The following is a 16,785-nucleotide window of genomic DNA, read 5'->3' as shown; positions in this document are numbered from 1 at the left end:
AGGTAGCAAAAGCTCAGTCACAGACTTCCTTTAACAGAAATGTAATTCCTGTTCATAATGGACATGTGGCATAATTGATGCAAACCAAAGTTGAGACCACAATAATTGTTTGGGGTCCACCAGGTGTACACTTTTCGAACAGTAAGGCCAGAAATTGGTGAAGTAGACGAAAATAACAGCCAGAAGTCTTCAGTGTAAAATGAGTTGATGATGTTTCACCCACAGAACTGTGCAGCACATGGTAATAGCCAGATGGTTTTGCAAGTGAGAGTTGTTCCCCTGTAAGATGAGCAATAGCGTTTCTTACCTAAACATACATGGTTCAGACAGATTATCAACCCCTTCACCCCGAGCGATTTTCAGGGTTTTTTTGCTCCCCTTCTTCCGAGAGCCATAACTTTTTTAATTTTGCAGTCAATCTTGCCATATAAAGGCTTGTTTTTTGCGGGACGAGTTGTACTTTTAAATGAAACCATAAGTTTTACCATATAGTGTACTGGAAAACAGCAAAAAAATGTCAAGTGCGGGAAAAACTGCAAACAAAGTGTGATCGCACAATAGTTTTTGGGATACGTCATTTGCCATTTCCACTATATGGTAAAACAGATGTGTTGGTGTGATGTCTCATGTCGGTATGAGATTGTAGACACCAAACATGTATAGGGCTTAAAAAAATGCACAAATTTGTCAGAAAAAAGTAGTGCACTTTTTGTGTGTATATATATATATATATATATATATATATATATATATATATATATATATATATATATATATATATATTTAACCCATTAATTTTCAATGGGCCGAATGGGGGGTGATTTGAACTTTTAGGGGTTTTTTTATTTTTTTTTAAAACATTTTTTTTTTTTATTTACTAGTCCCCTTAGGGAACTATAACGATCAGCAGTCTAATCACTATTCCATTTCTCCAAATCACAGCTCCACAGCTGAGATCTGGAGAAAAGCTGCTTTACTCTCACACACGGCAGTCTGCCGGCAGTGAGAGAAAGTGACTCATGATAGCTACAGGATTCATCACATGACCCTGTGCTACCATGGCAACCACCGAAAGTCACGTGATCACATCACGTGACTTCCGATGGGGGTGGGTAAGTTATGCTTACGGCGGCGCGCTGTTACATTTCATTGTCAGAATTTGTCAGCGAGATGTAAGGGGTTAATAGGCGTGGGTGGAACGCGATTCCACTCGCGTTTGGCAGGCACACATTTCAGCTGTTGAAATCAGGCAGCGGGGATTAACCTCACACAATCCATGATGTACCCAGTACGTCATGTGTCGTGAAGAGGTTAATAAGCGAGTTGGACTAAGACGTGATGACACCATCAAGGATGCAGGTCTGTTAATAAATTAGGCATACCTGTTGCTGTGCGTGTCTCGGGAAATGATATCTACGCCAGCCATAAGCTGGTGTAGAACTGCACAATAATTTAAGACATTTTCTGGTGTAAAATATAGAAAATTTTGTTTAGTATTAAAGAAGACTAGACTTTAGTGTCATATCCCAGCAATATACTGTACAATCAAGGCCTATATTAGCCTGCCTCCTTCCAATAAGCTTCAATGTGGTAAAAACAAAGAGACACAAATGATGGTATAAATATGGTGTGTGCTATAATTTGCACCAGAAAATCTGCTGGATGGGCAATAAATATTCTCCAGTGCATCACCCAAATTTAATTTAGACAGTGGAAGAAGAAGGGTTAAAAGCAGTGCTGCCGTTGTAGAAGATGAAGGTAGATTCCTGGGAAAGTGATTTATTCAATGTATTTTCGCAAAGGATACTCCTTCAGGACATTCACATTTCAAAGTAGGAGTAGCCACTCTGAAACGCGTTGAATAAATCACTTTTCCAGGAATCTGCATACCGTATTTTCTGGCACATAAGGCGACATTTTAACCCCTGAAAATCTTTTCAAAAGTTGGGGGTCGTCTTATACGGTGGTGCATGGTGCTGCATGAGCCCATTGTTTGGCAATATCCTTCTACTGGTCCCAGTCTTGTCCCCTATTATGTCGTTGTTTACACAATAAAAAAATATTCTCACCTCTCCTCCGTTCCCGCGGTTTCCTCTTACTTGGTTCTTCTGGGAGACCGCAGGCCCATAGACCTCTCTGTGATAGCGTCCGGTGCATGGAGCCGCTGCTGCAGGCTGCCGTCATGACTTTACTGAAGTTGAATGCTTTGCGGTACCGTAAAGCATTCAACTGCAGTAAAGCGCAGCGGCGGCCCCGTGTACAGGACGCAATCATGGAGGGGTCTATGTGCCTGATGTCCGCAAGAAGCACTCCCCCATGATCTCGTCCTGTACATGGGGCCGCCGCCATCAGCGCTTTACTACAGTTGAATGCTTTACAGCACCGCAAAGAATTCAACTGCAGTAAAGACATGACGGCAGGCTGCAGCGGCGGGTCCGTGCACCGGACGCTATCATTTAGGGTCCATGTGCCTGTGGACTGCAAGAAGCTGAGGACACCGCGGGAACAGAGGAGAGGTGAGAATATTTTTTATTTTGTGTATACAACAGCATAATAGGGGACAAGACGGGGACCAGTAGGAGGACATTACTAAACAATGGGTTCATTACTACAAGGATGGGCACATTACTGCAGGGGACATTGCTAAACAGTGGGCACATTACTCGGGTCGGCTTTTACTCAAGTATATATGGTATATCCCAAACTCTATAATTTAACTGGAAAGGTTGGAGGTCGTCTTATACGCCAGAAAATACGGCGGTACTTCTTCTATAAAGGCACAGCGGCTTTTAACCCTTCTTCCATTGTCTGACTCTCCACGTTGTTGGGACTACTGCAGCCGTCATTTGTGCCATTTCGATTGCTGTGTCCTACACCTACACAACCCATCCAAATGACCATGCATTTGCCTCCGATTATTTTTCATCATCACAGATAAGAACCTATTCCACTTCTCTCTTTCATATCTTGTGACAAATTTAATTTGAGCATTAGTGGTAATTAACAAGTCAGAAAAAGTAGTAACAAAGCATGTTTGTTTATGCACATTCTGCGTCACTACTGCCTGTGTGATCTTACCCTAGTGCTGCCACAATATTAGGGATTACGCCTCAATTGTAGATCAGCATATGTATTATTGTCCTCATGTTCAGAAGTACACTACATACATTCTTAATAGGTAAAAATCTGCAATAGGTAATAAATCAGTAATATTGTGCCCCATCAAGTTTGCTTCACATCATCTAGTAATACAGCCATTTTCTTAAGATAAGTTGCAAATGACAGCTGAGCCAAAAAAATAGGCCATGCATGCTCACGTCACTTTCCACTCAAACGAACGGCAATTACAGAATACAGTAGGGAAAAAAGTATTTAGTCAGCCACCAATTGTGCAAGTTCTCCCACTTAAAAAGATGAGGGAGGCTTGTAATTGATATCATAGGTAGACCACTAATATGAGAGAGGAAATGAGAAAACAAATCCAGAAAATCACCGCGTCTGATTTGGATTATATTTGCAAATTATGGTGGAAAATAAGTATTTGGTCAATAACAAAAGTCCATCTCAATATTTTGTTATATATCCTTTGTTGGCAATGAAAGAACGTCAAACGTTTTCTGTAAGTCTTCATAAGGTTGGCACACACTGTTGGTGGTATGTTGGCCCATTCCTCCATGCAGATCTCCTCTAGAGCAGTGATGTTTTGTGCCTGTCGCTGGGCAACATGGACTTTCAACTCCCTTCAAAAGTTTTCTATGGGGTTGAGATCTGGAGACTGGCTAGGCCACTCCAGGACTTTCACATGCTTCTTCCAAAGCCACTCCTTTGTTGCCCTGGCGTTGTGCTTAGGATAATTATCAGCCACGTTTCATCTTCCATGCCCTTACTGATGTGGAAGGAGGTTTGCATTCAAAATCTCACAATACATGGCCTTATTCATTCTTTCATGTACATGGATCAGTCGTCCTGGTCCCCTTGCAGAGGAACAGCCACAGAGCATAATGTTGCCACCCCCATGCTTCACAGTAGGTATGGTGTTCTTTGGATGCAACTCAGCATTCTGTCTCCTCCAAACATGACAAGTTGTGTTTCTACCAAACAGTTCTACTTTGGTTTCATGAGACCATATGAAATTTTCCCAATACTCTTCTGGCAAATCCAGATGCTCTCCAGCAAACTTCAGACGGGCCCAGATATGTATTGGCTTAAGTAGGGGGAACATATCTGGCACTGCAAAATCTGAGTCCCTGGTGGCATAGTGTGTTACTGATGGTAGCCTTTTTTACGGTGGTCCAAGCTCCATGCAGGTCATTCACTAGATCTCCCCTTGTGGTTCTGGGATTTTTACTCACCGTTCTTGTGATCATTTTGACACTACGGGATGAGATCTTGCGTGGAGCCCCAAGATCGAGATTATCAGTGGTTTTGTATGTCTTCCATTTTCTTATTATTGCTCCCACAGTTGATTTCACCACACCAAGCTGCTTGCCTATTGCAGATTCAGTCTTCCCAGCCAGGTGCAGGGCTATAATTTTGTTTCTGATGTCCTTCGACAGCTCTTTGGCCTTCACCATAGTGGAGTTTGGAGTGTGACTGTTTGAGGTTGTGGACATGTGTCTTTTATACTGATAAGTTCAAACAGGTGCCATTAATACAGATAATGAGTGGAGGGCAGAGGAGCCTCTTATAGAAGAAGTTACAGGTCTGTGAGAGCCAGAAATCTTGCATGTTTTTAGATGACTAAATACTTATTTTCCATCATAAATTGCAAAACAAATCTTGCCAAATCAGACAAACTGATTTTCTGGATTTTATTTCCTCATTTTGTCTCTCATAGTTGTGGTCACCTATGATGTCAATTACAAGCCTCCCTCATCTTTTTAAGTGGCAGAACTTGCACAATTGGTGCCTGACTAAATACTTTTCTTTACCAACATAACGCCTGATTATTTTTATGGTATATGACAAAGTGTAGTGCACAACTTAGTGGCCAACCCCACCAATCACTGTGAAATGACATGACCTACAGACATAGGTACCGGTCCCCACGTGTTATCCCGGTACCTACGGTGATCAGACCTCGGTGAGTAATTTCTGCCTCATCTCATGCCACACATGGGAGCATATTTTGCATCCTATGTGAGTGCCTCTGTATTAAATTGATGAAGGTTTCTCCTTGTACTCTGGGCATCTTGCCTATAGGTCTTGTATGATCACCCTTGATGAGTTCTTTAACTCCCTCTTTACTCTTCCGGGACACGTGGGGTTTCTTTCCCCTTCAGCACATCCTTTCCCCTGGCCCTATATATAATGTATTTATTGTTATACCCTACAGCACTTATTTAATAAATGTTTGAAACATTCAATCACTGCTTGTTTGGGTTTCTCTGTTTTTCAGCAAATTCAAAAGACTCTATTTTCTGGTTATTAAGACAAGGAAGGAGGTAGAAGCAGAAAATACCTTATAGTGCGGGATAAATTCAAAATTACTAAGAAAAAATGCAACATTTCTATCATTCTTATACCTGTGTGATGAGCACAATCATTATCTTCTGTGTGCTCAGGACACTGGAACATTGACTGGAATAGGTTTTGTGATAATAATGAGCCAAGGGCTTGTCCAGAGCTCTAGACCAGATGGGAAAAGAAGAAAGGATATAAAATCAAAATGCAAAAAAATAAATAAAATGTATAACATTAATATGTACAGAAAATAAAGCCCCAAAATTTCATTTTTTTCAATTGGTTTGTCCATAAAATTACAAGATACTTCCCATTATTCTTGTAACAAAAATGTTCTTCTTTCTGTGAGGCAACCTTTAATGCCTTTACACTAAAAGATATTCATCAATTAGCGGGCCTGGGTGTGTGGAGTGGGCTCAGTGCTGTATTATATATCCAGCATCTGCCTCTAATAGCTGCTCTTTAACTTGTTAAATGCCTTGTCAGTGGCAGCTGCAACCCTGCCATCTTGGGCCTCCTGTGGCGCTAGAAGTCAGTGATTAGTACTACATAATGCAATATTGAAGTATTGTCGTGTATAGTTAAAACAATAGAACTTTTGCAGTATCAAGTCCCATATGAGAACTAAAAAGTAAAATGTAATGGAAACACAAACAGGTTTTCGAAAGTGTTGGATTAAAACATATAACTCAAATCACTTCGATTTTTGCACGAAAATTAATAAAAAAAGATTTAAATACGTATATTTACCCACACGGTATATGCTGTAATAACAAAACATATATAAAAACACAAGCCCCTACATAGCTTCATTGATGGAAAATTTTTTAAAAAAAGTATGCATGGGTTTCAAAAAAATTATTTAAAAAAAAAAAAACAAGAAAGTATTAGAAATTTTTTGAGCCACAAACAGTAAATAAAAACTATACGCCTGGTGAGGCCACAATGGTACTGACCTTTGAGAATCAGATTGCTAGGTCATTTTTACCATAAAATCAAGATGGTAAATAGAAAACCGAAATGACAATTGCCAGATTACTTCCTTTCACCATGCCACTGGCTTTTTCAGTAAATTATATGTTAATGTGAATGGCGTCAATCAAAACTACAATTCATCCTCCAAAATACAAACCCATTTCCCTTACACTCACATGACCATACTGATGGTCTGAGTGCTGATTTTGAAAGAAAAAAACCCTCAAATCAACAGTCGGCACTCACTTGGACCAATGTTATTCAATAGAGCTGTTTACATAACCTTTTTTCACACAAACCATATATCTGTGTTGGGGTAAAAAAAAAATGTTCAGCAGGTCAAACATATCAATTTTTATCCTCTTAATATATTGCAATCATATCATATAGCACTGTGTACTTATAACTGCTCATTTCCCCTTCTTCCCAGTTCAATTTGTCCGGTTTCCATTAGATCCACGACATCATGTGATTAAAAACAGACTAGCTGAATTCTTCTAAGCTCCATGTAGAAACAGGAAGTCTCTTTTCCCTGCATGAGTCATCAATGCAAAGTCCCTGGCAGGGGGAGGAGAAAAGCAGCTGGGTCTGGATCTGAAGAGAGGGTGACTCGTGCAGGGAAAATAGACTTCCTGTTTCTACATGGAGCTTAGAAGGATTCAGCTAGTCTGCTATTCATCACGTGAAGTCATAAGCCTAGTGGAATAAATAAGAATTAACTGGGTAGAAGTGCAAAATGAGCCGTTCTAAGTACATAGTGTTATTGTTACGTCGCCACCGGAGTCTGCTCCAGCGACTTCTGCTCCGATCGCCAGGCGACGCCATGTTCCTGCCGTGGATGGTGCTGGTGATGGGAGAGAAGTCGATGCCAGCGGCACCGGTGGGCGCAGGCTCAGATCATCCACTGGGCTGGGTTATCTTGGGATCTGCAGTACCGCTGGCTGACTGTGGGTGGCGTGTGTCTTCCAGCTGAAGTTGCCAGCGTTCAGCTACAGCCAATGGGAAGACACCACACCCTTCTTAGTTCCCCTCCTGTCTGCTGACCTCTGCCAGAGATAGTTCTGATTTCCTGACTCCTGATCCGCCCTATTCTGTTTTGTGATTCCTGTGTGCTGACTTCTGCATGTTTTCTCACTACCCTTCTGCCTGCTGTTTTTGTACCTCGCTGCCCGTTCCGGATTTGACCTCTGCTCCATTTTCTGATTACGTCCTTGTCTGCCGATTCTGTCCCTGTTCTCCTATTCCTAGATTGACCCTGCCTGACGACTACTCTCATCGGACTGCAGCCTTCAACAGGTAGTGATCTCCAGGGCCCTGTGTAATTCCAAATCCCTGTAGAGGGGTTAAAGGGTTTCAGGGTTCTGGGGGTCCTGCTTGGTAAGTGGCTTCCCTCTAGTCTGTCCATTACATCCCACCTGAGTCTGTTGATCCAGGCAGGCGTTACAGTTATATAATATGATGATTGCAATGTATTAAAGAGAATAAAAAGTTTGATAGGAGTGCTTCTTTAACAGGAGGAGGTCTGAGAACTAGGAAAGAATGTAGCTCACTAGATGGATGGCTGCTGAAACCCCAAACACAGACTGCACTTCCCGCAGTGCTTCATATAAGAGAAAATCAATGTATTTTTAGCCAAACAGGATAAAAGCCACTGGACTATATCCTCAAAAAGTGTTATTAAAAACTATACAAAACACAAAGCCAACATCTAGGTATAGAGACAAACACGTTTCAAAGTCTTTATCATGGCTAAGAATTTTTGACATTCAAAATGCATAGATCTTGATGCCTATATGTCAGCTTTAGGTTTTAATACTGTTTAAATAAAGGCTCTAGTGTCTTTTCCTCTAGTTGGCTGGAATTACATTGATTTTTGGTCTGATGATTTACACTAAGCATTAGAACTAAGAGCCATAGTAAAGTACTATGCAGCCTTGTCTCTTTTTGTCTCCAGAGGTGACATGATCGGCTCAGTATATCCATGCAGCCTCCAGGGAAGACTAAAGGGGGCTTTACACGCTGCGACATCGCTAATGCGGAGTCGTTGGGGTCATGAAATTGGTGACGCACATCCGGCCGCATTAGCGATGTTGCTGCGTGTGACACCGATGAGCGATTTTGCATCGTTGCAAAATCGCTCATCGGTGACATGGGGGTCCATTCTCGAATATCATTACTGCAGCAGTAACGATGTAGTTCGTCACTCCTGCGGCAGCACACATCGCTATGTGTGACGCCGCAGGAACGAGGAACCTCTCCTTACCTGCCTCCCGGCCACTATGAGGAAGGAGGTGGGCGGGATGTTCCGGCCACTCATCTCCGCCCCTCCGCTTCTATTGGGCGGCCGCTCAGTGACGTCGCTGTGACGTCGCACGGACAGCCCCCTTAGAAAGGAGGCGGTTCGCCGGTCACAGCGACGTCGCCGGGCAGGTAAGTATGTGTGACAGGTCTGCGCGATGGCAGCGATTTGCCCGTGTCGCACAACAGATGGGGGCGGTACCCACGCTAGTAATATCGCAGCGTGTAAAGTGACCTTAAGCAAAGCTGACATAGGAAAACAGGCAGAGGTTTCCTAAACATGTCACTCCTTTGATCTAGGGAGCAACAGTGTCCAGATAATGTGCTACCAATGTCTTTACTCAACCCTTCTAAATTGACTTTTGCAAATTACTTACGCCATCTGTATTTTCCCGCAGTTCCGAATCAGTGGATAAAGTGCTTAAATCACTGAGACAGAGCCAATGGTTTGCGTCCTGAAATAGAAGAGGAATACAGAATCAAATCAACGCTCAAAAGCAATGAAAACTTATTGCCACATTTCAGATGTTCATTTTGAAGGGGGGAAATATACTAACAGTACATGAAATGCCAGACCAGGAGTCACAGCCTGATACAAGTAGGCTGGCAATCCCCTTTTTACATATAAGAGTTAAGGGCAGATCAAAATTGCCAGAAGAAGCAGTATTGAGCTTACATCATCAGAGACCCACATATGGCTGCATAACTGGGAGCAAGACATCTGTAACCAGCTGCAACATGTAAGTATAGTGCTCTTATCTCATCACTTTTATATCCGCAAGCCTAGAAGGATGTATGTGACGCCCCTGGACTATCGGGTCGTCACAGGGTACTGCACAAGCTGCCCTTCCGTGCGGTATTCCACTTCCCTCTTGGTTCTGGGTCCCTATCTTAACAGTGTTGCCTCCAACAGCAAATCAAATCCTAGATACACCCTGCACCACACCCACCAGGCACACCAGTGGACGGCTTGAGTGGAATAGAGTCGCCCACCTGGGGAATCAGGGAGGGGAGGTGAGGAGTGTAGAGGAGTGAGCAGAGAGTGAGAGAATAGTCAGGGAGGGTGAGAGGGCGGAAGTCGGGAGCAGTGGCTCCTGGAGAAGCTATCTAGGTTGCAGACGGTGATCTGCGCCTAGAGAAGTTGGACCACCGGTTGCAGGGGATTGTGGCAAGGTGCCTGGACCTGTCAAGGAAAACAGCCAGCAGCCTAGCACTGTCACCGGTCCAGGACTGAAGGCACGACGGGGTACACGGACCCTAGGTCGGGGAGTAGCTTCAGGCAACCCGACAATTCACCTGAGGAGAGCGGAGCCTTTATAATCTGTTCCCACTCGCTCCAGAATCGGGGCATTAGCGCAACGAGGGGGAATAGGACTTTCCAATCCAAAACGCTCCAGAAAATCCCAAGCGTGAGCCCTGAGAGCAAGCTCCTATACTTAGTCACAGTGGGAAGCGGGTTGTGGCAAGTTCCATACTACTGGGCCACCACGTTGAAGTTAAACTTAATGCCAGGAGGCAGGTCACGGATCACCAGGCAGCACTATAGGGGACGGGACCCGGATGAGCTCCCCTCAGCGGCAGTGGTACCCAGAGAATTGGTTTACCCGGTTGTCAGCATCTGCTTATGAACTGAGTACAAGAGAGACCCCTGCATCCCACGGCACCCCTCACAGAGTCCCGGGGCATTCCCCCTACCCGTGAAGGGCTACGACACCTTGCTGCCCCACTTCATCACCCCGGGTACTCCCAACGACAGTGGCGGTACTCCCAAATTACCGTACACCACGGGTGGCGTCACAAACTATACAGCAACTCCCCTGTAAATACCACCTTTCATTTGAGTTGCTGCACGACCCCAGGTGTGGAGACCCTCGAGCCACAGCACATCCGAGCAGCTCGGCTGCTTCCACGAGGGTGGCACATGTACATTGCATCATTCAGTACCTCCGCATTGCCAGGGAACTGATCATCCACACCGGTAACATCGTGACCTTTCATGTGACTTTTTAAGCTGTACTGTGTGATGAAAGTTTTCTCACATCCATCGCTGGTGCAAAAAAACGGTCTTTCCCCTGAAAAAAAGACAAGTAATGACCATGAAAACCTGCCTGAGTATCCATCACTCTGTACAGACACTGGCTCAGCACCACGCACCTGTGTGTTTCCTGCTGTGGGTTTTCAGGTGGTGGCTAGCAGCAAATGCCTTGCCACATCCATCATGGTCACATCTGCAGCATTAAATAAGCCAATATTAACATGTGCATAGACCCTATATTCAAGCAGTATGTTGGAACAATGTAAAAAGGTTAAAATAAAAGAACAACCCTTTCTATGAAAAATGATAGTTTCAAGTGGCTAGTATCCATGGACCCATCTATCCCCACAGTAAGCACTACCCTCGTGTAGCAGACAATAAGGACACGATTGGGCTTAGCTGTACCCACATGAAAAAGCAAGGAAACTGGAAATACAGTCAAATCAGACAATCAGAGCAGATTCTTCCCCCTTCTTCAGAACTAAGCAATTTTTTTACCCTTTATGATTATTTTTGTTTTTTTGCATATATAAAGAGTCCAAAGAAATAAGAGATGATGGGCTTGGCTGTAACTTCGATGCCTATCAATATGCAATGAATTGGGTCCTGATCTGAATGTGTTAATTATGGCGATGGATGTTTTCTCTGGTCCCAGCAATTACAGTGAAAGAAAGCTGTATATTACAGCAGTCCGCCCACTGTACGGGTCCAGTGGCAGTGTCCATGTAATTAGCAGGACATCTCGTACAGCAGATAGGCTATGGGCCCGGATTCAGCAAAGCTTTTATGCCACTATTCTGGCAGAACCAGACAAGAGCCAGCAATCCTGTTACTACAAGGTGTAGGTGCACCTTCACACTGTGGCCACGAATAGTACAAGGTATAGGTGCACATTCACACTGTGGCCACGAATAGTACAAGGTGTAGGTGCACATTCACACTGTGGCCACGAATAGTACAAGGTATAGGTGCACATTCACACTGTGGCCACGAATAGTACAAGGTGTAGGTGCACATTCACACTGTGGCCACTAATAGTACAAGGTGTAGGTGCACATTCACACTGTGGCCACTAATAGTACAAGGTGTAGGTGCACATCCACACTGTGGCCACTAATAGTACAAGGTGTAGGTGCACATTCACACTGTGGCCACTAATAGTACAAGGTGTAGGTGCACAATCACACTGTGGCCACTAATAGTACAAGGTGTAGGTGCACAATCACACTGTGGCCACTAATAGTACAAGGTGTAGGTGCACATTCACACTGTGGCCACGAATAGTACAAGGTGTAGGTGCACATTCACACTGTGACCACTAATAGTACAAGGTGTAGGTGCACATTCACACTGTGGCCACTAATAGTACAAGGTGTAGGTGCACATTCACACTGTGGCCACTAACCAGCAAAACTTAGAATAAAACTAATGAGTAGATGCCCTGCAGTAAGTAAACAGTAGCATACTGGTAGTCAGATGAGTGCCCTTTGTTATTTACATGTACTATTACTCTCATTTACTTAGGGTATTTGCTCATTTTGTTTTTAACCTAGGTTTTGCCAGTATTCTGGTGGAAAAAGCTTGGAAAAGTCGAAGAATTTTGGTGTAACTCAGGGTTCTGCTAAAAGTATGCGACTTTTGGCGTACTCACACCAAAGTGGGTGGAGCTTGAGCGCTCGCTACACTACAAATCTTATTATAGCAGTGACTGGAGTCAGAGTTGTGACGAGATACACACGGAGGAGCAAGCCACTCGCCTAACTCTCCTCATTCATGAAGAGGCATTCAACTTCTAATGATTCAAGAGCATCTTACTCCAGCTTCAGAATGTGAACAAAGCTGACTGCGATGAATCGGACCCTATTTCTTTGTATGTTACAATGTATAGAATGGAGCGATGCATATCCATTTATTGCCTATGAGACTTCTGGAAATAGCTGAGCAGTGCACCCAGCAGCCCTGTTGGCAATGAATGGAGCAGAGATGTACAACCATTCATTTTTCTAACTCATTTGTGTAAGAATGTATTGAATAAAATACCTGTATGTAAAAATACAACTCAAGGTATGGCCAACAGGGCTGCTGGGTGCACTGCTCAGCTATTTCCAGAAGTCTCATAGACAATGAATGGATATGCATCGCTCCATTTATGGCCAACAGGGCTGCTGGGTGCACTGCTCAGCTATTTCCAGAAGTCTCATAAGCAATAAATGGATATGCATCGCTCCATTCATGGCCAACAGGGCTGCTGGGTGCACTGCTCAGCTATTTCCAGAAGTCTCATAGGCAATAAATGGATATGCATCGCTCCATTCATGGCCAATAGGGCTGCTGGGTGCACTGCTCAGCTATTTCCAGAAGTCTCATAGGCAATAAATGGATATGCATCGCTCCATTCATGGCCAATAGGGCTGCTGGGTGCACTGCTCAGCTATTTCCAGAAGTCTCATAGGCAATGAAGGGAATTTTGTTTACTTACCGTAAATTCCTTTTCTTCTAGCTCCTATTGGGAGACCCAGACAATTGGGTGTATAGCTTCTGCCTCCGGAGGCCACACAAAGTATTACACTTTAAAAAGTATAACCCCTCCCCTCTGCCTATACACCCTCCCGTGCATCACGGGCTCCTCAGTTTTGGTGCAAAAGCAGGAAGGAGGAAACTTATAAATTGGTCTAAGGTAAATTCAAACCGAAGGATGTTCGGAGAACTGAAAACCATGAACCAAAAGAACAATTCAACATGAACAACATGTGTACACAAAAGAACAACAGCCCGAAGGGAACAGGGGCGGGTGCTGGGTCTCCCAATAGGAGCTAGAAGAAAAGGAATTTACGGTAAGTAAACAAAATTCCCTTCTTCTTTGTCGCTCCATTGGGAGACCCAGACAATTGGGACGTCCAAAAGCAGTCCCTGGGTGGGTAAAAGAATATCTCGATAAAAAGAGCCGAAAAACGGCCCCCTCTTACAGGTGGGCGACCGCCGCCTGAAGGACTCGCCTACCTAGGCTGGCATCTGCCGAAGCATAGGCATTCACCTGATAGTGTTTCGTGAAAGTGTGCAGACTCGACCAGGTAGCCGCCTGACACACCTGCTGAGCCGTAGCCTGGTGCCGCAATGCCCAGGATGCACCCACGGCTCTGGTAGAATGGGCCTTCAGCCCTGAAGGAATCGGAAGCCCAGAAGAACGGTAGGCTTCAAGAATCGGTTCCTTGATCCACCGAGCCAAGGTTGACTTGGAAGCCTGCGACCCCTTACGCTGGCCAGCGACAAGGACAAAGAGCGCATCCGAACGGCGCAGGGGCGCCGTGCGAGAAATGTAGAGCCGGAGTGCTCTCACGAGATCTAACAAGTGCAAATCCTTTTCACATTGGTGAACTGGATGAGGGCAAAAGGAAGGTAAGGAGATATCCTGATTGAGATGAAAAGGGGATACCACCTTAGGGAGAAATTCCGGGACTGGACGCAGAACCACCTTATCCTGGTGAAACACCAGGAAGGGGGCTTTGCATGACAGCGCTGCTAGCTCAGACACTCTCCGAAGTGATGTGACTGCCACTAGGAAGGCCACCTTCTGCGAAAGGCGTGATAGAGAGACATCCCGCATCGGCTCGATGAAGAGCCGTTAGCACCCTGTTAAGATCCCAGGGTTCCAGCGGACGCTTGTAAGGTGGGACTATGTGGCAAACTCCCTGCAGGAACGTGCGGACCTGCGGAAGCCTGGCTAGACGCTTTTGAAAAAACACGGAAAGCGCCGATACTTGTCCCTTGAGAGAGCCGAGAGACAAACCCTTGTCCATTCCGGATTGAAGGAAAGAAAGAAAAGTGGGTAAGGCAAACGGCCAGGGGGTAAAACCCCGATCAGAGCACCAGGATAAGAAGATCCTCCAAGCCCTGTGATAGATCTTGGCGGACGTTGGTTTCCTGGCTTGTCTCACAGTGGCAATGACATCTTGAGATAACCCTGAGGACGCTAGGAGCCAGGACTCAATGGCCACACAGTCAGGTTGAGGGCCGCAGAATTCAGATGGAAAAATGGCCCTTGAGACAGCAAGTCTGGTCGGTCTGGGAGTGCCCACGGTTGACCCACCGTGAGGTGCCACAGATCCGGGTACCACGACCTCCTCGGCCAGTCTGGAGCGACGAGGATGGCGCGGCGGCAGTCGGACCTGATCTTGCGCAACACTCTGGGCAGCAGTGCCAGAGGAGGAAATACATAAGGCAGTCGAAACTGCGACCAATCCTGAACTAATGCGTCCGCCGCCAGAGCTCTGTGATCTTGAGACCGTGCCATGAATGCCGGAACTTTGTTGTTGTGCCGAGACGCCATGAGGTCGACGTCCGGCGTTCCCCAGCGGCAACAGATCTCTTGAAACACGTCCGGGTGAAGAGACCATTCCCCTGCGTCCATGCCCTGGCGACTGAGAAAGTCTGCTTCCCAGTTTTCTACGCCCGGGATGTAAACTGCGGAGATGGTGGAGGCTGTGGCTTCCGCCCACAGCAGAATCCGCCGAACATCTTGGAAGGCCTGACGACTGCGTGTGCCGCCCTGGTGGTTGATGTACGCGACCGCCGTGGCGTTGTCCGACTGTATGCGGATCTGTCTGCCCTCCAGCCACCGATGGAACGCCTTTAGGGCTAGATACACTGCCCTTATCTCCAGAACATTGATCTGAAGGGAGGACTCTGTCGGAGTCCAGGTTCCCTGAGCCCTGTGGTGGAGGAAGACCGCTCCCCACCCTGACAGACTCGCGTCCGTCGTGACCACAGCCCAGGATGGGGGCAGGAATGATTTTCCCTTCGACAAGGAAGTGGGAAGAAGCCACCACTGAAGAGAGGTTTTGGCTGCCAGTGAAAGAGAGACGTTCCTGTCTAGGGACGTCGACCTCATGTCCCATTTGCGGAGAATGTCCCATTGAAGTGGATGCAGATGAAACTGCGCAAAGGGAACTGCCTCCATTGCTGCCACCATCTTCCCTAGGAAGTGCATGAGGCGCCTCAAGGGGTGTGACTGGGTCCGAAGGAGAGAGTGCACCCCTGTCTGCAGCGAACGCTGTTTGTCCAGCGGAAGCTTCACTATCGCTGAGAGAGTATGAAACTCCATCCCGAGGTAAGTCAGTGATTGGGTCGGTGTCAATTTTGACTTTGGGAAATTGATGATCCACCCGAACCTCTGGAGAGTCTCCAGAGCAATGGTCAGGCTGTGTTGACATGCCACCCGGGAGGGTGCCTTGACTAGGAGATCGTCTAAGTAAGGGATCACCGAGTGGCCCTGAGAGTGTAGGACCGCCACCACGGATGCCATGACCTTGGTGAAGACCCGTGGGGCTGTCACCAGGCCGAAAGGCAGTGCCGCAAACTGAAGGTGTTCGTCCCCGATGGCGAAACGCAGGAAGCGTTGATGCTCTGGTGCAATCGGCACATGGAGATAAGCATCCCTGATGTCGATTGAGGCTAGGAAGTCTCCTTGGGACATCGAGGCGATGACAGAACGGAGAGATTCCATCCGGAACCGTCTGGTTCTCACGTGTCTGTTGAGCAGTTTGAGGTCCAGAACGGGGCGGAATGATCCGTCCTTTTTTGGCACCACGAACAAGTTGGAGTAAAAACCGCGACCACGTTCTTGAATGGGAACGGGAATCACAACTCCTTCTGCCTTCAGAGTGTTCACCGCCTGAAAAAGTGCATCGGCTCGCTCGGGGGGCGGAGATGTTCTGAAGAAACGAGTCGGAGGACGAGAGCTGAGCTCTATCCTGTAACCGTGCGACAGAATGTCTCTCACCCATCGGTCTTGGACATGTGGCCACCAGGCGTCGCAAAAGCGGGAGAGCCTGCCACCGACCGAGGATGCGGTTTGGGGAGGCCGAAAGTCATGAGGAGGCCGCCTTGGAGGCGGTTCCTCCGGCGGTCTTTGGAGGACGTGACTTGGACCGCCATGCAGAAGAGTTTCTCTGGCTCTTCTCTGACCTGTTGGACGTGGAGGAATGGGACCTGGCTGAGGGCCGAAAGGACCGAAA

General features: G+C 46.1%; 1 protein-coding gene across 2 annotated transcripts in view; it reads right to left on the bottom strand.

Moving 5' to 3' along the window:
• MTF1 (metal regulatory transcription factor 1) overlaps positions 1 to 16,785 on the bottom strand; it is an 81,150-nt gene that overhangs the window by 29,524 nt on the left and 34,841 nt on the right. For both annotated transcript variants that reach the window (XM_075336064.1, XM_075336065.1), the window contains exons 4-7: positions 10,891 to 10,964; positions 10,681 to 10,808; positions 9,114 to 9,191; positions 5,526 to 5,628 (exon numbers count right to left, since the gene is read on the bottom strand). In XM_075336064.1, the coding sequence (XP_075192179.1) occupies positions 5,526 to 5,628; positions 9,114 to 9,191; positions 10,681 to 10,808; positions 10,891 to 10,964 (383 nt within the window). The remainder of the gene's footprint in view (positions 1 to 5,525; positions 5,629 to 9,113; positions 9,192 to 10,680; positions 10,809 to 10,890; positions 10,965 to 16,785) is intronic.

Source organism: Anomaloglossus baeobatrachus, chromosome 2, assembly GCF_048569485.1.
Source record: "Anomaloglossus baeobatrachus isolate aAnoBae1 chromosome 2, aAnoBae1.hap1, whole genome shotgun sequence".
Classification (NCBI taxonomy): Eukaryota; Metazoa; Chordata; class Amphibia; order Anura; family Aromobatidae; genus Anomaloglossus; species Anomaloglossus baeobatrachus.
The sequence above is the reverse complement of the archived record's forward strand: the minus strand, read 5'-3'. Positions and strand labels throughout refer to the sequence as shown.